The 25,830-nt window shown below is 42.6% G+C and overlaps 1 protein-coding gene across 9 annotated transcripts; it reads right to left on the bottom strand.

Annotated features, from left to right (window-relative positions):
* Nucleotides 1-538: 538 nt before the first annotated feature.
* On the bottom strand, nucleotides 539-25,452 carry lqf (epsin homolog lqf). Of its 9 annotated transcripts, none has more exons than XM_022799513.2 (8): nucleotides 23,424-25,452; nucleotides 13,347-13,398; nucleotides 8,459-9,059; nucleotides 7,852-7,976; nucleotides 7,241-7,374; nucleotides 6,391-6,570; nucleotides 5,796-6,006; nucleotides 539-5,682 (listed from the first exon to the last, which is right to left on the bottom strand). In XM_022799513.2, exons 3-8 carry the CDS (start codon nucleotides 8,525-8,527, stop codon nucleotides 4,716-4,718), a joined length of 1,686 nt encoding a protein of 561 aa, XP_022655248.1. In that variant the 5' UTR covers nucleotides 8,528-9,059; nucleotides 13,347-13,398; nucleotides 23,424-25,452; the 3' UTR covers nucleotides 539-4,715. The 9 variants fall into 9 exon arrangements, with proteins under 9 accessions (XP_022655248.1, XP_086833132.1, XP_022655294.1 ...); XM_086977006.1 differs by having other exon boundaries at nucleotides 13,342-13,398; nucleotides 24,065-25,452; XM_022799559.2 differs by having other exon boundaries at nucleotides 24,065-25,452.
* Between the last annotated feature and the right edge of the window lie 378 nt (nucleotides 25,453-25,830).

Here is a 25,830-nt window from a genome sequence, read left to right as displayed (position 1 = left end):
TTTAATCCGAAATTAAGTAAAAATGCTCCGGCTTGTCACTTGTTTTAGATTAAACGTGAGTGATTCCAGTTTTGTTAGTTATATCCTAGATCGTGAATATTGTCTTATAGAAGAATTCAAGCATCTTCAATGATCACTGAGTCTAAGGAACATTTTAGGGTTTACGTAGGGTACTGCTGTTAAGAATTGCTAGACGGCTAGCCCCTTTCAGCACGAAACGAGTATCAGCGCCCGATTTCGAACATAGACTACTTCACGTGTCCAGATTACTAGGTAAATAAGCTACTGTGGCATCGTGCAATCCGGTCCCGGTCACGGCGTGTTACTATCACAACCTACAACCTGAGACAATTACTCAGCTGTTTTTAAGCGTAACATCATATCAAGCTATATAATAGGCGCAATACATAAAAGTTAAACCTGTTCAATCACATAAAAGCTGACATCTTCGTAGGTGTGCTACCAATACTCTGTGCTCTACATACTCAAACACCATATAAATTGTAAATGATTTACCTAAAATTAATAAGCAGACATATAGAACATGTTGTAAAAGAGCTTTGTGTTTATTAAGATTGGTTTGTTTGCTTTTGTTTGTTTACGATACTTCAAATGCTGCCCTAGCAAGGCGTTACCTCATTCATCATCATCATCATCTTTTATCATCATTAGCATCGTTCATTATATACCTAGGTTTATACATCTCAAAGCTAATCATCGTGTTGTTTTTGTTGTGTAACAATCCTTTTATATGAAGACGTATTTGTTGCAAAATGTCCTATTTGCTTTCTCCATTTCGGTGTTCATGTCATCTGTCTTTTTCCGTCGTTCGCTCTTGCTCTGTTTCCTTTGTGTTAATTGTCTATAGCCATCAGTATCTATACGCAATTTCCAAGTTTCTTTCCTTTTACTTAGAAACGAGCAAATTGTTATTCACTAACCACCCATCCTACTGAGACGTGAAATCCGCGTCAGATCCCATATACTTCGCCTTATTGCTCGTTGGCTCGCTGTTCCGTCGCTAGAGGCCTTCGTGTTCGATTTTCAACTGCCGCGTGTCCATTTACTGCACACGCCTTAAAAACGCTTCTTTGTGTTATTTTAAGTCTTAGGGCCTCAACGTTACCATCAGCATTGTCCTCGTCGTAGACCTCATTATCAGATTTATCTTGTGCACGATCGGATCTATTGTGTTCACTGTTCCTTTTCAATCTTTATTTCATCAAAATCTTGTCAAAGCTAGTAATAATTTTCCATTTTTTATCACCACTTTATCCCAAAGATCCTTATTCGTCTTGCTTCTTCCTCTCCTCAGCTAGTCTACGTATTATGTGCCAAATGATCGCCAGGAGAATCTCCAGAAACCTTGCGCTAGAAACTTAATATATATTGAAGCGCTATAGTACCTCTTCTCATATTTTGTCGATTCCGCACACTCTTCGCTTGCCTTTCTCTCGGCTATTCATTTGTGTTTTAGCAATTTTTGGCATATTTCAACTGCTAGTAATTTTTTTCCCGGTTTATATTTGTCGTCAATATTAGCCCGCATGTTTTACCAAGATCTTTCTCGCTGTGCTTTCCTTTTCCCATGCCTCCACGTTCCTGGTCTCGAGACAAGGCAAATATTATAGCAAGCAAATGGACAGAAATTGACCATCTCCCGGTCAACGCGTTTGGTGATCAACAGTGCGTCCATCTCTCTGTTCTTCAGCACGTTCACATTCTCCATTCTTTCCCACTGATTATTTTTGGCCATTAGACACCACTTCAGACGGCGGTTGACATTTTATTATTTGTTATATCTGCCGCTGATCCTAAAGTGGTTGGATGGTTGTTGCTGTTGTTGTCTTGCGTTATTATAGGAATTGTTTGAAAATATAAGTGTTTTTATCGCTTTCTCTCTCCGTTATTCCCTACCGTCTGTCTGTTCTGCCATTTTCGTGTTTTCTCCGCTACACACCTATTCGTTCTTTGATATCTTTCTATTTGGTGGCCAAGTCTAGCTTGTTTTTGTGTCCATCAGTATTAAACGCCTGTATATATGTCATTACTTTTCAACCGTTTCACGACGATACGCATATTTGTCGATCCATAAAGAAGAGATTTGTTTCTAGCTGAATTCAGGCGAACCATCTAAGCCAGCCAGCCAGCCAGCCAGGTTTTTCGTTTTGGATGCACGTGCAAAAACCGTAACGATTCTGGTATTATTACCATATACTCGGTGATAAAATTCATCTCCACCGTCTAAGATCAGCAGCATTCATTAACGATCTTTTATTTTAGCCAGCCGTTCTGTTGTTGTATACATCTGTCCTTACATATATATATGTATGTAACACACATATACAAAAATCTTCTCGAGCCTTATGCCGCCGTTGCTTATCATTATGAATCACATGAAACTACTATTGAGCACCACACTTGTCCACCTGCTATATACCGAGAGTTACTTCTAGCTACTGAGAGTTACTCTGCATATCTTCGAAAACTTGGCGTCCATAACTACTTCAATTCTTGTTTTACTTTCCAACCCGAATACATACCTTTTTAAAAGCAGGAAGTTCCCGCGGATCCGGTGTTACGGTGCTCGACACAAAATTTGTTATGCCCACCTGTTGATCATCATTCAGTGTCGCTAATTGTTGCCGAAACGATTTATCATCTACCGCAAAAAAAGCAACAGGAGGGAACAAAGCCAGTTGGGTCAATTGGCGTGTGACTCCGCCGTAGGTGCATCGCCTAAGGAGAAATAATACTACGGTCATAATACGTGCTAGTTGAGGACAATGAAGGCATTGACGATAAACGAAAATGTCTTCCTTTTCGCTTTATCCGTAGATCACTAGAGAATTTTTGGCCGTAAGCGCCTACGGGCTTAGAACATGAAGCAAGAGGAAAGCCACGAACTTTTTTAACGGTTGTCGCTTCTAAAGACTACTTTTGATGTTTCGCCAACAGGTTTGAATTTCATTGTTTGTGTAATTTCACCTCAACTTCAACTGTATAGTAGCGATGTGCGAGCTCGTCGGAACAACAAGTCACAGTCTCAAGCCGTTCGTCCGCCTACGCTAACCCAGCAATCCGCTTTGGGCGTCGGTTTCACACAGTCTTTTCCGACTTCGTTGTTATCTTTTCCCGTGACATTATGGCCGTTACCGACATTATGCTGTTGATTATGTTAGTCAAATCATCAACCTACGTTTAGTTACTGCAAATCGAGCTGGCAACCAAGTTGCAACAACATTTTACTACACAGCGTTGTTTTGTTTACGTAGTTCCTGTTGATATTAGTACGGCCATAGAATTTTTTCTTACGGATTGGTTATGGCATGGATTACTTTGCCGTTACTGCTACTCAGGTTGCGTACTTGTGCTGTAAACCCCGCCTGGCTCTAGTCAAGCCCGTCGTTTGCTTCGTGTACATTTGTTCGCCTTGCGATGTGTCGCAGGACACAGGAGTGTCTCTGCTAGCGTCAAGTATTCAGTCAGTTGTTGTTTATGGGTGGCGTAGGTAAAAAAAAAGGCGCATTCATCGTCATCTACAGGTCAGCACATCCAGACCGTTATCCTTATTAATTAGGACCACAATAGTATGCATGGATGATATCAATAGATCTCACCAGTAGCATGCAATGGACATCAATAGGCCTTGATATCCCTTATCGGCGAATCGATTACAGTGTTTATTACGATAACTAATTAAAATTTCAGTACTGTCTGTAATTAACGCTGGTTTTACAAGATGGTGTAGTCGCGTGATAGTTTGCAAAAGATGCATCTGTGCTTGAATGTGACTCAAATTATCACTGTCATTCATAAAATGTTACTTTTAAGTTAGATTTTTATATTATATATCACTATTACGATGAATCTTATTACTTTTATGTTGCAGCACCTCGTTAGTGGTTTACCGTCATCCTTATTTATCGGTGGTTTAGTTATGTTCTGCCGTGGGTTCATCGATTGTTGACATTTTAGTAACATGGTTGATTCAAAGCCCAAAATGAATTTTGGACCAAAATTATGAAGCGTGAGATTATGAAAACTTGAAATGTTGCCCAAAACGTTTGAAAACTATAAGTACGGCCGCTAAAATGGGTCGCCCCATTTTACAGCCGAGTAAAGGGTGTCCGACATTTCGGTTACATGTTTGTTTTGTTACGTGATTGACATCGACGTAAAGAGAAACGAACTACGACGCCACTGGGAGTGACAAGTGGCTATTGATGTACGCTGTCGTTGTGGTTCTTTTAGCTAATGGCTTAGTTGTAGTAGCAGCAATCAGGACTGTTGCTTTGTTACGACCACTAACCCACCTCTATATTGACACCGTCCACTTAGATCGGTTTCTGCCTTTTCAGCTCAGCTTTCAGATTTTGTCCCTTTCGGATAATGCTGTCGACTCGGCCACTCGCTCAAAAGTGCTTTGTTGCAGGTTTTTTTGGTTGTCAGTTTATAATCAATTCGTTATATTATAATCTAGTGTTTAGTATTTACTAAATTTATGAGACTACCACACCGTTGCAGCAAGCGTTGAACGAGTGGCAAGTGGAAAGTTGGAACGGAGCCGTATGGCAGAAATCACAAGACTGAACGAAGGAGGAAAACCCTGATACAAGTGTTGTATTCACTGAAACGATCTAACAGATGACATAGTTAGACGACGATATCAGAATTACAATTAGAAAATTATTTCCGACTGAGTGTTATTTTGCTCACAGAAACGGGTTTACTGAGCCAGGCGTAGGTGTTGTTCGGGTTGGAGCACCAGCGGCGAAACCTTCGAAAACGGCCCCCGTAGGGCCGCCACGAAGTTCATTCATTGTGGGAGCTTTATTCAATGCCTGGAAGGGGTTCTGCTGAGGAGCCGGACACGGATTGAGCAGACTGGTAGCGGCGGGCATCCCGGTGCCGAAAGGGTTAGCGGACGGCGCTGCTGGCTTCGCCGTAACTAGCGCGTCAAGGTTTACGAGATTACTATTAGCGCCGAGGAAAGATTCGGGCGTTTTTCGCATTCGGCTGTCTTGTCCAGCCACTGCGCTGCTGTTCTTCGGCAAAGCGCCACCTAGGCCAGACATATCGAATGCCGGCGATTGGCTAGCGCTGCCATTGGTGCCGCCTAGTTGGGCTATCATTGACGGTGACATGTTGGCGGCTCGCTGTCTCGAGATCAGGTCAAACTCGTCGAGTTCGCCTTTTGAAACACCTCCAGACGAACCGTTTACAGCCCATGGATCAAGGACTGGGGCGGCCGAAGGAAGTGAACTGGCTGGTTGTGGAGCCCAGGGATCAACAGCCACTGGGGGAGCTGGCGCCCACGGATCGACGCCGCTTACGGCCCCCCCAACAGCTCCACGTGGAGTAGCAACAGTTCCAGTGGGTCCGGCTCCGCCGACGGCTCCAACGAGAGGCACGGACATAGCATCCACCACCTGTGAGCCCGGGATATGTCGAGAGGCTGCTGCTGCTGCTTGGGCAGCCGGCAAACCCCACGGATCGGCGGACTGTGCGGGCGCCACTGTGGGTCCAGCAAGATTCAGTCCAAGCAGATCATCCATGCAGCTTTTCGGCGCGGACGATGACGCAGCTGAACCGTTAGAAGCAGAGAAAGCCCCGCTTGACGCGGTGGCGCCGCCTTGCTTGACATTATCTTGCTGGCTTTCCGTCAGGGCCATCTGCAATCTGAGGGGAAACGATAGCAGAACAACAACAACAAAGAAGTCATGGACTTAGAACGACTTCAAACTATCGTGGCTTCAAAAACTATCTATGTATCACAGAGTATCATACGATACCTCAGGTCATCGTTTTTGCGTTGCCGTTCCTCCTGTTCGGCCTCTTCCTTGCTCATAGCCAGAGCGAGTTGAAGCTGCAGCTCTTCCTCCCCGGCCGTCTGAGGCCGCGCTGATTCCAACTCTGAACTGGATGCTAATACAGATCGATAGTCACCGCGTGGAGAAGATAAATCATCGACATAGCCAGTTCCACCGCCTCCGCTGCCGCCGCCTGTCCTCAGGAACCAGACCAAGTAGTTGCCCGTAGCAAAGACACACGAATAAAAATCATACGTTTTTATGTTAAAAAAATACGTTTATATAACTACTACGACCTGGTCAGGTATAGATCCAAGCTACAAGATCTGGTTCGCTGTCGAATACGTGCACGTACCAACAGATCTGCGCCTGCATTGTTTATATAGCGAACATCCATCCAATTCGTTCGTCCAATGAGTGCCTTCATTGTTTTCGTTAGGTTAAATTTAATGTATGAGCAGCTGACTTTTTCGATGCCCTTTTCTGTTAAACGAAAGCAATGTGATACTTTTAAATATAACAATATCTGAATAGACAACAACGTCTATTCAAATCTAAATCTGCTCCGAGGGCTTACCGATAGCGTCATGAGAGGAGCTCGCGGTATTAGTGTTCTGCGCGAAACGCTCCTTCGCTTTTAAAGCGCGAGCTCGCTCTTGGCGCAGCCGTTCGTCGTCTTTGAGCAGAGTGACAAGCTGTTTACTTTTTTCGCGTACATTCATACCCTGATCCTTATTGTCGTCCATGTATTGGAAATCTGCAGATAGAGAAATACCGCCAAACAGGTGAAACTCTACTGTTGAAATAAATCTTTTTCATGTTAAAAAAATTGTAATTGTGATTATTAGAATCTATGCTATTGTTATAATTTCGATCAATAATGGTTCTATAGTTTTCCATATGTAATCAATACATACACATCGTCCGTGCATTCTATTACAAAATAGGTTTTGCTATATCAGTTACTTGTTTACTTAAGCCTCACTTCAAATAGGACAAGATTAGAGCTAGCTCAAATATCCTGTGGGAGAGCCTTCTGTTGCTTAACACCACGTGACTGAGTCTGCATGGCTAGCCGAGTAAGTAGAAGTCATTTTTAATATGTCTACAATATTCTAGATAGGAAACAGACGTTTCTTGGCTTGGAAATTCCCTGGACATATTTCATTTTTAGATGTGCGCCGCTAACCTGTTATTTTTCTTCTGTTTTTTATATAAAATCGTCTGTTAAACTGAAGCAGCTCAAAAACAGGATATTTTTTCGGTAAATGACTACAGAAATAGAAGAACTGTTGTGGTATTCCCGAAGCACGTATATACTTGTACGACCGTAACACATTTTATATAATAATACAGCATGGCGCACCACCAATTCTGTATCGTATATAAAGAGCATAATTGGAAAATAGGATAAGAAGGAAACTAACCTTTTAGGGTCTGTATGGCGAATATGTTCTCCTTGCATTGAGTGGCCACACGTTCACTTCCAACCTTGATCAAATATTCAAGCAGCACCAATGCTTTGTATACGTGACGCCAGTTTTTTCCATTATCGTTTAACCTTATGATACAAGGGATATCACACAATAATTAACATCTAAAGAGAGATATTACTAACAATTACGTGGACCTAACAGTTAGGTGCTGATCTAGGCTAGTGCAGCTTATACAGTGATTTAGGTTTAATTTTATTATTCTCATCATACTTAAGTATACTCTAAGTAGTGTTACCCTTCTTGTCGAACAGTATCGCTCAGACTAGATGATCAGACCAGATTGAATCTTTTGTAACGTGTATTGTTAAATTTAATAGAATTTAAAGCGCACATCTTAGCTGGCAAAAAAGGATCAATCATCGTATTTGCAAAGTTATTAGTTTCGTGTGGATTTTCAAGAAATTTCAGAGTTCATGTCAATAAATCCCTATTTTGTCGTAATAAATTGCGAATTAGAATGTTGCACATCGGAATCAAGAAGTCAGACGTTTGGACATTGTTATTTAGATTGCCGCCTGAATCAGCCATCTTTATTTGTTCACCTTTTCCAAATGATTTGCATGATCTCCGTAAACGCTACAACATTGTATGACAAATCTGCGATCTCCCCCATGAGAGCCGACGGTGGCCCCCAGGGGTCATTCGAAGTTGCTTCACGAACCTTCACCTGAAAATGTGTCAAAAAATTGGCAAGGTTCAGAGAAGGAACGTTTAGAAAACAAGCGCAATAACCGTGCTCGGTAAAAACGGTAGAAAATGGTCTACAAGGAAAACATCTGAGTAAGATAACTAATCACTTTATTGTCAAAGCTATCGATAAGACACACAATTAAATAGTCACAGCACAGCAATTCAAAAATGCAAGTTACAATATTAAAAAATGCTGCTTCTTTCTTCCTTAGTCCTTTATCTATGATCAGCAAAAAGGTTTAGCGTTCTACGCTGAATAGAGAAACCACGTCAAGATAAATGTATATTGCAAATAAGAAACTTAATTGTGTACACGTATGTTACAACTCTATCTAAACTTTAGTCGTCGTCGAATTGTTTTTATGTAAAAAAAAAAAAGCACGAACATACGATTTATAAAATAGAAATAAAATAGTGAGTCAGCAAAGCCTAATGGACTCTTCCTTAACTATCACAAACCTGTGCGTCGGTGTAATTCCGAACAACGTTTTTAACGTTGCGCCGGATTCCCTGAACATTGACATTCATATTGGAGCCTTTTGCGGCAATATCGCTTCTCGTCCAGAATGATATCGAATCTCAGAAGCCGTTTGAGGGAATCGATAGTGATTCAATAGTGACTCTTTCCCATGTGTTCGTTTGTCTCCGACGTTGTTTTTTCGACTTCGTTACCTCGGTCAGCTTCGGTTTCCTGCTACCGACTGAGGACCGGGGAAGTCTATTTTCTCGAAGTCGCCCGCCGTCCCTGCCGCTCGGTTACTCTAATATTGAAAAAGAATTGTCCAACTCACGGAAACGAAGATGAAATATAGACGCACGAAGGTCGGTAATCAGGGCACCAATGATTACTACGCTGTGAACATCAAGGGCTGGCAAACATTGTCATTGGCCAACAGCTTGTGACACCGAAGACCTTCAGTATCTTTCCTATGTTTCTGGCTTGAAGTTAATAATGTCACGGTAGCAGTACTGGTTTAACCACCGAGCATCGAACTATACGCTGTCGTTCGTTATCGGATTGCCTTACCCCCTAACGTCTCGACAAATCCGTGGTCGACTCCTGTAACATTATCATAACGTTATTATCTGATTCGAATCGGATGCATTGTAATTCCTCTTCATATAATTTGTCGTAAGCAAACACCGGCGAATGTGTAAATTTCCGTTTTTCTCGCAAATAGTGAATTTGTGAGAGAATGAAACTAACAGTTCCATAGGATCAAAGTGGTCCTTATACAATCGACTCTCCTAAACACCTCAAAAAATGACCAGTCATGTTTTGGCTGTATGTAAACTCTATATTGCGTAGAGGAAGTTACAAAGCAAGAAAAGTTGGAGATCAAGGCGGTGTACACGGCGAGCCTTTTTCAGCTGGAGACTTAGCCGCTAAGCAACTCTACCGATACTGGTTCTGTGAAACTTCTATCTTATGCTTCAATTGAATATATCCCGATGGATTTTATGTATGCAAAAATAACTTATTCAACGTCAGCTGCAACTGTTGCACCTGACAACTATGACGACATTGACGAAGATTATAGTGCACCAAAATATGGTTGGACCTACATAAAATTAGTGGATACGTAGAACACGCATAAATATTGACTGGCGTCCCTTGTTACTTAACGTCTACTAGACATTTAACATAGCGAGAGATGACATTGAATGTTGTAGCGTTTCGTAATACTCATCGGTTCAGGCTGACTGGCAGGCGCGATATGCAAACACTGCTCCAGCGTACCGACGCTGGCAGTAACGACATAACGAAAATCAATATTGTATTAACTAACACGTCATTGTCATACCACTCATCCACTGGTGAATAATTAAGCAACGCGGAACCCTTTACGTAGTCGGCTGAAGTCTGCGGAGGCTTCAAAACTGATGAAAACGTCTGTGACGACGCCCGCAACAGAACGCAGTCAGGTCGGCTGGCCCTCTGGATAGCCGGGCTGTTTCATTCGTAGGGAGGTCATAATAACGGGGCGGATCATCAACACGGGGTGCAACCGATACGATACTAGATAGTCTACGCCGGAGAAGACGTACCCGTAGAAAAACTTGGAGGCAAATCGAGGCGGCCGCGATCCCTCCTTTGGTCGAGGTTACACTATGATAAAACGATCGATCAGCGCGACCGTTGATGACAATAGTACTGCTACTAATATGAATGTGATATTCCGTGATATTGATCATCACGATCAAACTTTGAAGAAATCGCGATTTAACGCGACAATACCAGTTACAGTGAATAGCATAATGCGCGCAGCTCTACGAGACGTCAAGCGGCTAGGGTGGAATAACATATATTAAGCCGTTGTTTTTTCTAATCATCCTCATTAAAATTCAGCATTACTAGTGTATATTAAGCAACATCATACCGAGAATTACACGAGCTGTACGGTTCACATTTGCCGATTTTTTCGTCATTCGCAGGAGGTGTTCCTAGGTGCCATGAAGGCCTTTGAGTCATTCTCTTAAATGCCACTAGAACTGTGCTCCATATTTAATGCTGATGGTCCTTTTACATTCGACGCTGATAGTATGCCCAGTTTACAGAGATAAACACGCTATCAACTGCCAATTGAAACTTTTAGCTAGGTTTCACCGTTTAGACTTTTTTAGGCTCTGTGCGCCTTATGGACTTTCTTCTGTCGTTCCAAGGCTTTACATTTTAGGGAGTTTTAGCTAGGTTTCACCGTTTAGACTTTTTTAGGCTCTGTGCGCCTTATGGACTTTCTTCTGTCGTTCCAAGGCTTTACATTTTAGGGAGTTTTAGCTTTGCAAGTTTGGTTCCATGAAAACTTGTAGTGCATAAAATGTCTACGCTTATGAATATCGCCTGAGTCATGGTAAGGTAATTTGTTAATAAAAAAGCGATTGCTGTTTTGTTGGTTCGTAGTTTGAGTCACCGACTAAAACCGCTGTGAATAATCGTGACGAATCGTGATTCGCGAGCATGATAGTCAAAAACTACACCTCTATCTGTTTTTGTGTAGATACAGTCTTCAGAAAAACTCACAGAAAGGAGTTCGTATATGTAGATGCTTCACCCTATACACAGTATGTATATATATATATATATGCGTATAGGGTTAGAGGCGTGCAACACAAATCATCTTTTCCAAGCCGTCCAGGGATATTTGCCTTATTATGCCATAGATTGCAGTGTGGACTGCCTTTCCGGAATCAGAACCAACCCGAAGGTCCAGTTTCACGTTTAGATAACTATAGTTCAGCTATATGCGTTGCTATTGAAAACTGAATTGACAAACTATGTTAGAATTTGCGATAGTGTTATGTTCCAACGAAGTATTTTATGTTGAAATATAATACTATCGTGTATTGGGCCGACTAGCAACGCCCTAGAAAAGATTAAGAATTTATAGTGTTTAAAAAAATAACTAACACATCTTTTTAAATATGTCTGTTAGTGCTAGTGAAAATCGACCAAGTGATTTTTGTGTCGCTTATAGCCACCCCAAGATAAAACCTTCCGCAGTTTTGAGAAGAACACACGTCAGGCAATGTGGATTCAGGCACTGAAATTGGGGTGGGCACTCATCTGTCTGCTAACGATTCCTTGGAATATGTGTTGGACACTGAATGATGATCATAACTGTAGAGAGACGGGCCACGATATTCCAGCTAGCCTTTGGTGAACGTAAAATCTGAATTTCTATACAAATAAATCTTAGACCACTTATTATTTTTTATTTACTAACATCAAACCAGTCACATGTTTGATTGAGGGATTCGAACATTTGTTCTCCGATTCCGAAGTCAGATCCTGCTCTTTACTGCCACTAGGATCGGGCGTCTGTATTTGTGAAACGTGCAGTACTATAAACATTTGGTTAAAAGACCCATCCAGCATTAGTTTGCGTCATGTGTTCATCGATACTTTCACCGTTACAACGGTTGCGTCTTGCGTGTGCGGACCGCGATGTGTGGATCTGTGTTGTAGTTGCCCTTTACTTCTGAACAACCTGTCGGATGATGTGTTTTAATACGATTATTCATTCTAAACTTTGCTAGACTTTTGCAATGTACAGAACTGTACAGAACATTCTTCAGGCGTCATAAGCAGGTTCGAAAATAATTTTTTTTCGTTTCTACTCTAGGCCTGTGAATAGTTTGTGCCGTGTGCGCAGCTAATGATTCATTGTTATTCATACCGATGTTAGAGTAATTACAACAACTATTAGCATTAAGAACGGTTTCACACCGCCATGTCAGGTAGAAAATGGAGTGACGATAGGACAAACACAATGGGTAGTATATATTCACACGCAGGTCTACGGGCGTCTATGGTAGCGTCACGCCAGCTTCAAGTTTTATAACTGCATGTTTTTGATTGCTTCTTAAGGATTTAACAAAGGAACGATGAGAATGTGTACGCCAATTCGCGGAATTACGCTTTGGACTTTCTGCCTATGTATGCATGGTTGATACCAGAACAATTTTATTGACATAAGAGCTGTATCTCTCCTGACGGTGCCAACATGTAGCCATTACAGACAGATGGTGACCAGTGGAACTGACGTCAGAGGAGTTAATGACATCAACGAAGACTTCCCGCCTAGACATGTATTGAAACTAAAAAATCAGTTACAAGCAAATGCCATACTATACCAATAAATAAGAGCAGATGACAGTGACCTTGCGGACCACTGAGTGCTTGGCGTTCACCTCAGTATCGTTCATTGCTTGTACCATATTTGCCTAGTTGCATTTCGGTTAACAAGAAGAGAATATAGTCATCTCCTCATCGTACGCCACCCTTCAAGTTGGTTACTAACGGACGGTTAATGCTGCCACGGGGCGGCAGAGGATAGAGCTGATGCATCTAGCTGATCTCAGCCACTCGTTGTGGGTTGTCACCCGCAACGTTTATACGGAAATAACAAGCGACGTCTTAACGTTCACTGACGTTTTCGTCGCGGTGCATTTACGTTTCGTTCCAGTCCCTTTTTAGTTCACGCCATTGACGCCAAGATAATCTTGTGTGTTAGCTAAAGTCGTTGCGGTAACAGCAACAACACTCACGGCCAATCGCCAGCGAAAGGTAGCGGTACCGAAAAGAGGCAACGATAGTTTAATAACCTCTGTCTACCTCTGGTAAAAGAGACTCTTGGCGATCTTCTGGAGAAAAAGGCCGCCATGCGATCACATCGCCTGTAACTGCGTAGCCAGAATACGGAAAAAAATCAGAAAGATCCTAAGTGTCATCACTGTACTGCGTAGAGTCAAAGTTTCTTGACAGTTTACGTTGTTATTTTACATCTGTAAAATATATATATATATATATATATATATAGAAAACTGTGAAAAAATTATACCTTACCCTGCAGATACACGTTTCCACCATATAACAGCCGACTAAACGATTAGGCGATCTGAAACCAAGATTGTGAAGTACCTCAGTCCGGTCGTAACCGTTCGGTGTGCAATCGAAACTCCTTGCTGCTACTGCAGTGAATGCAACTCTGTGGCGTCTGCTGTTTAAGTACTGAACGAAGGCAAAGTTTCTACAGCATATATAGGAACTTATGTCTGAGTTTGTCGCCTGCATTCGCTTTGCTCACTACCGGAAGACTGAACTCTATCTCATATATTATTTGCCGACGCACACAAAATTTTCGAGAATATAAGGATAAAACGCTGCTTGCTACACCTTTATAAATAGGAAGTTCTGCACGTCAATTTGCAATATTTTAACAGGGTGCTGCACATATAGATATATATATGTGGGAGTTATGCAGTTAACCAATTTCATTCATTCTCACTAATTAGAGTATTCCGTGCGAGATGCGATAAAAAAATATGCAGCGGTTATTATGATTATTCAGAAACTAATGGATGAATCATGTCACAACCGATTTGTCATCGAATTTACTTTTCTAGTAGTGTTGGCTTTTTTCTAGTAATGTATAAATAGTGTTGACCTTTGTTTTATTACTGTATTTATTGCAGCTGTTCATGTCGTGTCGCATCGTACTTTATGTCGTTATAATCTTGTTTGTTGCCGTCAACAAAAAAAAAACCCGAATTTGTTCGACTTGATTTGATTAGTATAGGGAGTAACTACAAGGACTTATTAACCCTACCCGTTTGACTGGCCAATTTCCCGTTGGCGACGCTCGTTCAGCTGGTCTTCATGCCGAATGAAATTTAAGCACGCAATCGGCTTAAAAGCACGATACGCAGTTGACTGAGATTTATGTGTGTTCGGATATGCGTCGTGGGTAGTTATTATTGAGCAATCAACGATTAACGAATTCGCTTACTTATTTGCAATATTTCAAGTTAAAGTTCATTAAAGGGCGCCCGCAACAATTTATAGCTATCGTCCATTAGGCCCTCAGTTCCCAATGGATGTTTAACACAGTAATGCCCACGTAAGAAACCTTACACGTATTATGAAATTAATAGGACGATCAGATCGTCGTAATTCTAAGCTAGTCCAATAAGAACTTACAACTTATTCTTTAAATTCTTCAATTCTTTTGCCAGCGAAATTTTATTCAGACAGCTTCTCCCGTCTACGGCACAGGCCTGACGGTATAGGTAGAAATAAAAAAAAACCTGAAGTAACCTCTGAACTGACACAATCTGACCTGACTAGTTTCTGAGCTGTACTAAAGCTGACTACTACTTGTAGTCAGACTGTCGACAAGCCCTTGTTTATATCCAAGGAACCTACAGTTTTCGGAATCGCGCTCAAAAAAGTAGTCTACCAATGGACTTACCATCACCCATGACAATTTCTTAGACCCTTTGTCTGATCATTCCTTAGTATCACAATCGGCAGCTCATGGTAATGTAACAAGAGATGCCAATTATTTCTGGCCTTTTCTTGCGTCAGTGCACCGTCAATGACAGTTATATAGTCGACCGGTTTGTGCGCCTACTCATCAAGCTGGTTATAAAGAATGCGTGGCCCCATACTTAATACGAATCTGCCATAGCTACGATCAGATGCTCCCATAGATCTAAGAGACGAAATCAACGGCATACCATTACTCGTAACAGTGAGCACGAACTAAACAACGAAGGAACCAAGCAGAGAAACTTAATTTGTGGTTGTCTCGACAGAGGGCGCATACGTCGCGTTGTCTTTCAACAAATCCTCTTCTATCTACTCTCATAAAGGGGGAAGGATGGAACGAAGCAACAGGATCGGTCGCAGCGACATACTGCAGGTGGAACTAACTGGCGAGGCAAGAGACTCGGCAAAATGTCTGATCAGCCAAATAAACGCCAGGTAAGCACGCAGACAAGTAGGCAAGCGGCCAGATGACCCTTTTTCCTGTTGGAAGGTCTTTCAGACCGGCCACCGGTCGTTGTCATATTTGGCGTTGTCCAAAGCAATATCGCCAGCCATCATAGCCTTCGTACAAGTGTAAGTAGGGTTCTGAGACCGAATATGTCGACTGTGACGATAACTATCATTGGTAACGATATTTTGGTTTCAATAAATAATTAGAAAAGTTCGTATAAAGCACGCCCCAAAAAGAGTGGCTAAGCGGTGTAAAGTTATTAAAAACATGCTTTTAAGGCAATGATGTTAAAAGGATCAAAAACGCGTATAGAATACCATCTAACAGCTAACAGACCATCAAACTATTTAACGCCGTTGACTTGTCCAATGCAATTCATTGAGGGGAATTCGGTGTCTCCACTTTTTGAATGAGAAAGGCTCTGGCGGAGGCATCATATGAGACTTGACTGAGGATGCTAATAAAGCAGAAATTAGTAATGAAGCACTTAGGAATCTTTATATTGAAGACAGGAAACGTATTGACAGTTCATGGAAATGTCAAGTTCAGTTTCTCTAGATTAAATTTAGTTCTAAAGTTGGTGTGGAGTAATTACAGAGACAGGTACAAACAATAATCATGTGCTCCGTTAAGAAAGCTACAGGAAAAAGCTACAAAAGGACAAAACGAAAAGATACTGTGATACATAGATAATGGGGGTGCGGAAGATTATTATGCTTTGTAATAGAATACTTCATACATCTTACAGACTGTAGGATACCAAATACAAACACTATAAAATTAAAGCGTAACTAGGAGAAAATATCGTAAGTTCGTAATATCGGGAAAAAAAACAATGGAATATATGGTAACTTATTTTGACGGTCGTGTTAAGCGTCTACTTAACCTCAGAAAGGTTTTCAGCCTCACTTAAAATAAACTACGTTACAATATAAAGGAGAAAAAGGAACGGGAACACATAAAAAACGAGAAAAATACTGCCTAGATGGTGAGGTAACAAAAATTATTCACTGTGAAAAGAATAACGGCTGCTATTTGACATCTGGCACACTTATTTGCTGCCAAAATAAGTCTGAGATCATAAATGGATGATGGAAAACCGTTCCTACTGAAATATTCTCTTCTTGACGACCAACATGACGTTTGTTGACTTAATTTTTAAGCTATTCACTACTTTCAACAGTGGTTTCGAGTCTCAAAATCCGCCCGTGGCTCAACGGGCTATGTGCCTACTGTTTCTACCGGCAGGTAAGAGTAACGGGTAACTCGAGGTAAAGTAACTAATTTCATTGATAGAGCCCGAAAAGTTCATTTTCGGAAACGCGCGGAACTACACGTACAGCCGTGTTTCACGAATTCAGCGACGCCAACCTGAATGACGCAGTCGTAATCGCGTTAGTAGAGGCTATATCGCGGGCTCGGTATGTGTCAAACGTGCAGATTTTTTCCGAATTTATTTTTTAGCCATGTGCTGATTCAATATAGCAATAGGATCCTAAAGGGAACATTGTCCTAAACTTGCTGCAATGGTTTATCCACAGTCGAAAAGCCAATTACTCGATGAATATGATGCAAGTTATTAAATGGGTTACGGCTTCTGTAGCATGCTTAGGATCTATTCAAGCTAAGTTACAAAATGTAACGTTAGGGAGTTTAGGAAATTCGACAACATCAAGCGACAGGGATCAATGAAAAGATCATTTTCTATTCTACCCAGTGCTGCTTAACTTGTCACTGTTATAAAATTGGTTGAGCACGTAAAAAATATAACGTTAATTGACAATTAGAGTTGAATTAACTGACGGAACTGATGTTTGTTACGCCGCTTAGTCAATAAAAAACCGAGTAGTAGAAAAGTTTGGCAAAATGATGTAAGAATTTTTTCTTATCTTCGGCTATATATAACAACTTGTAGTCATCGTCAGGCATTTTACGCGGGTCCAGTTCTGCTTCCCAAGCGAAGGCCAAAAGGTCGTTGACATAACATGCCTTTACAATCGTGTATCGACTAGCTTCAGGCCATCCTTAAAGTCCTGCATTATATTGATGAGAACTGCGGTAGCATAAAGAATCCCGCTAACCTCTGGTTCCGTTACCTAGACCGAAAACCACTGGCGCCACCGCTGGTTCAGCCTACGATCGCCCACGCATCGTACCGTGTATATACGACGTTTGATATATAATGGGCGTATTGAGCAGCTAGCCAGCCAGCTGACCGGCGAGTCGACAGCACACCAGCTTGCGCAGTTGTTACGGAGTGTTTACACACGGTCGTCTACGAACGGCTGGGTACATCCGCTGTCGTTTTTATGCCTGTTGCTATTGCTGTTGGCCGTCCCCACACGATAGCCGCTGGGAAACATAACTGCACGTTAAAGCGACTAGCGGCCAGTCAGCCACTACTGTAATCACCAGGAGAAACCATCGTTAGAAGCGGTACCATCAACGGAGAACCGGCTGCGGCTTAAAGTTCTCGATCGTACGATACAAACAGAAAGGTCTCCCATTCACCAACTGCCTTTACTCGTCCACGCTATTTACTGCTTGCGCTGCTTCTGTTGTTACCATTTGCGGGTAGTTGTACCGCCGCTGCTGCTCCTGACTTGAGCGGGTCGTAACGAGTAGCTACGAGAAGACTATTACATGATACTGCTACGTATGGCCGATGCGTTGGTCTTATTTACCATAATGTAATATTCGGCTAGAGTTGCTGCGAGCGGCTTCACAGTATGGTGGTAGGTGACCGGCTCTATCGTGATAATGTGATATCAACTTTACGATACAATTTTTCATCGTATTTCATATTAGTTCAAGTTCAATGTTTTTCATTGTCGTCAAACTATCGAAGCTCATTTGACTATTAACGATAACTGTCGCTTGTGTATAAGCATATTTGGTACAAACGGACACACCAACAAGGAAATGTTGTTTTTCTTGTAGTATAGTGGCTTTTTTACATCATCCTAATAAACATTGGCACGAAAGATGGGACAAGGCACAAGCAATATTCTTCTTTCAACTTTGGCAAGATGTGCCCGCCTACATGATCATGAAAGCATAAAATGATCCAGTTATAACGCTTGCTATAATTGTTGAGGTAGGACTTATTTACAAATCATATTACATTTGCGATTTGGCCTCGTTGGAAACGTTACAGTAAAAAATGACTGTAACACGCGATCAACTGCCTGAGATAATTGCAACCCCCTCAGCTACCAAACGGGCAGCTTCTAACACTCTGACAGAAAAGGTCTTGCCGAGACAATAGGCGTTAGCCTTAATGGGTGATGAAAATCCTATCTCCGGCAGACTTTGTGTTACGGCGAAGCAAGCCGCCTTCAGAGAAAACCGAATAAAACCAACAGAGACGCTTCTTTTTCCAAAATGTTAAAGAAAAAAAGAAGCAAAGTCTACGAAATGCATAACTACTGATACATACTAGTCCATTCTGGTTTAGGTGTCAGTCGATATACCACATCGGGGTTGCATTCTAAACTCGAGCTTAAGCCAGGAAGTTTGAACGGTGGCTGTTAAGGACGGATGAAATGACTGCAAGATTTTCGTCTGTACCAATAGTCGGACCTTATTAATATTGTATTTATAATTAATTAACAAAGATCGACGAAGCTATTTAGGTGAAATAGGTTTCGATAAGGCCTTTCTTCCCTTTTATTTAGTCGTGCATTTCATTAGATTCGCCCAGTCTGAAAATTGGCATAGTGTTAGAATTTCAGGAATAAATACGATTTTTAAATTACGTAATTGGCAACTCTTTCTTTTGCGATTCCGGCCGACGTTCTTTAATGATAGCTAAACCACTATATCAACTACTGACTGTTTCGCTAAAAGCAGCTCCGCGTAACATACTCAACTCTTTGAAAGGTTTTACGATTGTTGTCACATTCAATCGGTTAATTACGTCTGGTCTCATTTGAGCTTCATATTTCGTATCGAATGAAGAAATTTTCTTCAGGATAAAGATAAACAAAAACAAAAACTTAACTGCATAGTAAGTCGGTGAGACATGTCATGTTTCTAGCATCCGTAGTGAATTCGACTCGGTCTGCAAAAAAACACGGTTTCGCCAAAATATTTTGCTATAGAATAGTAATAACAAGTCACAAGCCATGCCACGCACGCATGTACGTATACGTGGAGGTGCAAGTAAAGCTCAAAATCAGACTGTCGACCGATACTAATTCCGTTCCGGCTGACAGTCGAATCGAATTCATTACGACAATATATCTTATGGCACTTTATGTCCGGCATAACAATTGTTCACTAAATAATGCGCCTGGTAGTGAATATACAAGTTGTTCCACAAACCCTATGGGAACCTTTTACGTGACTCAGACCACTGCTTTATGCGATACTACTATTTCGAATAATGCAGGATCGGCGAATTTCACTAACCGATCATACCCTGCAAATCGAATGTACAGGGTTACGTTCCTGAGCTCAACGGCCTCGTGTCTTTACCGAAACAAGCATTATCTTGTCCGTTTTGAATTGTTTCTGCTTATGTGAAACGTTGCTATGTGAAAATATCGTTTCAGCCAAGAACCATGAAACTAACAGTACGCGTGCCCACCAGCGAGTTCTCACCTGTGTCGCACATAATTGAGCGCGTGACAACAGTGGCTCTTGAACCGTCCGATTCCTATTTCGAGACATATACACCGATCATTTCCATAATATTATGCGTATCAGACAATTACGCAGTGATATCTTGCAGACGAAAGCACGTCCTACGAAAAGGGATTTGTTTTACACAAAAAGCTTTGTTACGAGGGTAAACACAACTCTATAGCAAGGATTTTAGGCCGACGAAAAGAACTCACCGAACTGTATCCTCATTGAAAGCGCTTCCTCATTGGCAGCATAGTAGTCGAACGAGGTGCTTCCACACAGCATATGATGAAACGGTTTGCTTTTCCAAGTGTAAAAATAACCCCAGGACAATAACGTTACTATACTGTGCCTCAATTTAATTTTATTTATTAACAAGCGTTAATGCATGAAATAGCTTTGCAAGTAAATACAAAATAAATAAAGGCGACTGGTCGAATGCCATAGTCAACAACATGGAGTTAAATAGAAGCTTCTGTACGTAGTGGACAGTCTCGATTCAATCTTTGACAGACTCCATTGAATCTAAAGATGATCTTCCGTTCCATCAAGCTCGTATTGGATTGGTCAGTTTTAATTAAAACAAATCACACCTGCGTCGTAACAACATACACAGCGAAAACAACGACAACAGCACAAGCAGCTGTTACGTCCCTGTAAAACCGTTACGTAAAATCCAAAAACCCATTATTGCCCACATTCAGTTCATCCACCAAAACAAGATGCTCGTTGTGGAAGGTACCAAATCGTGTCGAACATTTTTGACGATTAGAACATTATAACTTGTTTCGAAGGCCAGTTGAGACGCAGAAGATCTTGTTTCAAAGAAGGGCTGCTGAGTAGCTAGACTACTCAGAGATTTGTCGATAGATCGAGAATTGGAGTGATGCCTTAAGTTCTGCACAACGATCAACCAGTTTGACGAAAAGGTCTTATTCGACTGTCATTTACTGTATTATCGTTAGCAACGGAGCCGAGAATGATAAATAGGTAACAGTGCCAATAGCAATCTGTAGTCGACTGTAGTTGTCAATGGCTCAAGGCAGTAGGCATATTATATGACTGACTGACGACTGACTGATTGGCGGAGTTATAATAGTAGGGCCAATAACAGAAACCTTGCTGTCATGTGCGGTTATAGCTTTTGCTAGGCAGGTAACGACACCACAGTATAATCTCAGGTTGGCCGATAAAGCCCTGCGGCGACGGACCACACGCATCTTTGACCTACATCTACGTATAGTATTTGGCTAAGGACGTACATCCTTCCCGAGTTGCACGTTCTTTATCCGAAGTAATGAATCCAACTTTAGCTATGTCAACTGGTCATATCAATTATGCAAAAAGCGTTAAAAAATCGCAATGAGATGCTTTTCAACATTTCATCCCTGCCTGAAATAATTGCCATGGCAGGTACGAGCGCGGTTTCGCGAAAAGTGACAACACGATAGGCGTAAAAATGAAAAAATTAATGAACTGAGGTACGGAAAGCACAGGATAAACTCATTGTTCGGCCAAAGTAATGAAAAGGCAAGAACACATCTATCAGTACAGCTGAATATAACATCCATAGTACATGAACAATTCGTGTGCTCGCGACCCAAAAAAATGTCGACTTAATATGTGTCTACTTATATCTGTGCGCGAAAGCGTTTTGGCTTGAAAAGAAATATCAGTCCACAATGATTGCAACGGCTATATGGTAGTGTTGTTGTATGCTGAACTTCTGTTGACATGTTGCTTTTGATGTTCGTTTAGTTTCTTAACAGAGGTATTCCTCGCAGCATTTTAACATGGACCTGTCTGTATTAGAATCACGTGTCTAGCTTCTATAAAATAGAATTATAAATACCATATTAGCAGAAGCCAAATAACTACTACCAGCAGCGGTAGCTACGCCGCAATAGGATAGCATAACGTAACGCTCCAGAATTGATATATCGATGTAAACAATGGCGGCGGATCACAAAACAACTAGGCGTGAGTGTAAATCGAGACGACCCTGTCGTATACTACGTTGGACGTTACGTATACTACAAAGACAACGACGTTTAACAAACGTCGAGATAGTATGAACAAGACAAACTGTACCGTTGTCCTGTTGTCCTGTTGGGCCAATGCTGAATGCGGCGCGACCTGACGCTTACATTAGTATCAACGGTAGCGGCAGCTACGCCGCTTGCAGCCCCCAATGCAAAAGCAGTAAGAGCAGAAACATCACAACCACTTGCCACCAGGAAGGAACTAAAACAAGCCACCACACTCTGTTAATGGCCAAGCCAATAGACACGCACGCACCCAGGCGGGCAGGCAAGCAGGCAGGCAGGCAGGCCGACCGGCCGGCCGTCGGTCGGCTAGGCAAGCCTGACTGTCTGCCAGTTCCAGCAAAGCAACAAACAAGCACAAATCGGTGAGCATTAGATGCTGCTGCTGCGGTGGCGGCGATATGAGGCCGTGTAGCAACGTGCTGTTCGGCTGGGCAGCGGTAGCAGCTGTTCTTCAGCGAGCGGCAGTGGCTGTAATAGCAGCAGCAAAAGCAAAGGCTCATACAGCGGTCTCAGTGAATGGATGAAAACGGGCAGACCAATGGACACTACCATCACTCGCCGGCAAGCGGCACACCATCGGTTCTCGTTGGTCGGTAGCTGGCGCCACCGTGCCAAGAGGCCGCAGTCGCAGCAGCAGCGTTAGGAGCGACAGCAGCAGCAGCACCATCCAGCATAGACGCTACGATAGGGTATAATGTAACACAAATACTGCCGACGGCATCAGCAGCATAATCAGTTGCTGAGGCTTTTGCGGCGGCCGCCTCCGTCGCAGCACCAAAAAAAAAAAACAGCACCGTCGTTACCAGCATCGGAAAAGCCTGACACACCCGTAGACTCGAATACACATAGAATACAACAGACCAGTAAAAGAAGTTGGGAAGGCACAAAACCGAAACTGTTTACCACTACTTGCAAACGATCACTATCCCGACCGAACTTATCAGTAAACAGCAGCGTCTGCTGCTCCGACAGAGGACACAGTATCGATGCACTCGTGCTGTTTCCAAGATGATTTTCACAGCTTCATGATTATTATTACTGCTGCCATCATTAACAGGGTGTTAGTTGAGATGATACTACCCGGTGCAAATAGAATAGCCAATACGGCCATCGAATATAATAATGGATGCACACATTAATATAGTTATGCTAATAGAGAAAATGGATACGGGGAAGTTAAGTTGTTTCCATATAGAGAGCATGAAGGAGAGGACAACACGCGGGAAAGCGAAATCGAGTAAGCAAGTTGCCTAAATGGGGGCTAGCGATGAACATTCCAGCTCTAAAGCTCTAAAGCTCTAAAATTACTATCTTGCCTATCATAAGACTGAACAGCACGTGGAATTAGTCTCATGGACGGGCTAGAGAACGATTTAAATGTTGTAGGGTGATGTGTCATTGGTGACGGGACGAAGTAAGACAATTTGCCAAACGTTAGATAGTTTCGCTTTTTACTCACTATACCTTTATTTATTCGTCCCTAGAAATCCAGTGGCCGAATATCGCGCTAACCGTGAATCAGCATTGATACATATCAAAGTGACAGGTAGGACAATGACAAGCAAACTTTAACACTGATCGAACAGAATTTGAGTTCAGTTAACTAGATAGTGTCGATGAACAAGCCATGTCTGACCCACTGACAAGCTTTCTGTCTTATATCAGTAACAGCGGCAGCCGTTGTTGCTGCTCTTGGTTAGGTAGGAACAGATTATCATCGTGTGACGTTGTCGTCTCGGAACCATCATCGCGAGCTTTACTGTAATCAAAGCTAAGAGGCTGGCGGATCTTTTCAGGCGGGTTCACACAATGTTGTGCTCGTACGTATTGTTCACTTTGTCGTATCGTTGCTGGTAGTGGCAACATACGACTATTTTGCCAACTTGGTCGATATACGGGAAGCTGAACAGAGTTGCGGAAGGACGAAAAAAATTCCTGTTAACACACATGGACAGATCTTCACCTGGTTCTCACATCGACTCACATACCCTCGTCGAAGTGGAAAACACCATTCGTAGGAGCTGTATCAACTCAAGTTATGCTAGTCGATACGGAACAGTAGCTGAACTGTAAGTACGAGTAGAATTAATAGAACAGAAACTCACAGGACCGATGGAAGCTAAGCGGGACGTGCGTGTGTGCGCCCTTGAAGCAATTCGTGTTGTCGTCCTTGTTCCCCTAGTCAACAATAATCCTCCTGCTATATTGTTGCAGGCCACTCGTCGTACTCCACTCGATGATTCTTCGTGTTGCCTCACTTACTCGCTTGGACACAGCTAGTGAAATAGATTAGAGGGACCGCCACTTGTCATCCGTGGCCTTCTGCTACTGCTGTTGCTGAGCTCCTTGCAAAACGGCGATACCAACACAGTCACATACGACTGCAGCGATACAGCGGCCAAAGCCTAGTTATACAGGCAATTCACGACGTCCACAATGAGTAAGCTTTTGCGCCAGCATGACCCTACTACAAAGGCAAGCAACGAACGAACGAACGAACGAACGAACGAACGAACGAACGAACGAACGAACGAACGAACGAACGAACGACCGACCGACCGACCGACCGACCGACCGACCGACCGATCGATCGACCGACCGACCGACCGACCGACCGACCGAATTCGCTTGGTCAGTCAGTCGTTCGTTTTCCAGCGGTTGCCTTCGTCGTCGTCCTCTCCGTTGTCTTCTTAGATACAACGCTACTCACAGTGAACGACCGAGGAGACTGAGCGGTTCGGTCCTTGATCCGGCAGCACCAGCGAAACAGCACTAGCAAACCACGAAAGCCGCCGATGCAATCACTGCTACCTGCTGCCGTGGCTGTATCTGCTACATACAATGCGCATACACACACAGACACGCAGGAGAGATGAATGACACTTCCAGCAGCAGCAAAACTAGTCAGATCGGGGATCAGAAAGCAGTAAACCACTCGGTACACTCCGACTTCTCTCCTACTACGACGATTTCCACTCGTGTTGTTGTTAAGCTGTCGACGACGACGTTCGTTACCGTTCGCCTTTCGTGTGTGTAGTCTACGGCCGACGATGCTGCTGCTGCTAATACATGGAGGCATTCACACACACATCGCCGATCAAGACGACGGCCGATTTTACACTGAGAACTAATGACTCTTCGGCGATTTTTTTCCTAGTATATATGTTGTTATTTGCAGCACTGCAGTAAAATTAGAACAATCAGCCACCACAGCCATTAGTTAGACACTGGGCAGTAGCAGCACCGTCCAAGAGGCAGGTAGATAGACCGCCCGACCCGATACTACAATTACTGCGACTACGACAGCCAGTCAGCCGCTGTAGCAGCGGTAGCGACTCAGACAGCCAACGAACAATCGAGTCGTCAGTCGGTCAGTCAGTCAATGCTGTAGTCTGCTTCGGCTAATGTTGCTGCTGCGAAACTTCGTACGTTGCTATGACAGTCGAGAATCAGTCGTCGTCGTCGTCGTCGTCGTCGTCATCGTCGTCATCGGCGGCGGCAATGGCAGGATCCAGTCGGTAGATTCATCATTTGAGGAGATGATCTTGCTTGCGAGCGGAGCAGATCATTACGGAGGGCGGGCGGTCGGTCCTTTTTTATTCTGCCTGTTACCAATAACAAAAATAGTGATGGTTATAACAATGGAAAAAAGGACAGTGTTACGATGTGGCAGATGTCGATATTACTACAAGGCGAACATTTACGGTCATATTTTTTGAGTGAAAAATCCGTTTCAAACGTGACCCCAACCGTGATTGCGACAAACATTTTGCAGCGAAACTTTTTTCGTTGCACTTTCTGATTTTTTTCGTTGACCACTTCTGATTGCAATTGACTATTGAAGCTCACACTCATTCTTAGGACATATAGG

This window comes from Varroa destructor, unplaced genomic scaffold, assembly GCF_002443255.2.
Source record: "Varroa destructor unplaced genomic scaffold, Vdes_3.0 BEIS01000001.1, whole genome shotgun sequence".
NCBI classification, from domain to species: domain Eukaryota; kingdom Metazoa; phylum Arthropoda; class Arachnida; order Mesostigmata; family Varroidae; genus Varroa; species Varroa destructor.
This window is presented reverse-complemented; position numbering and strand designations above follow the sequence as displayed.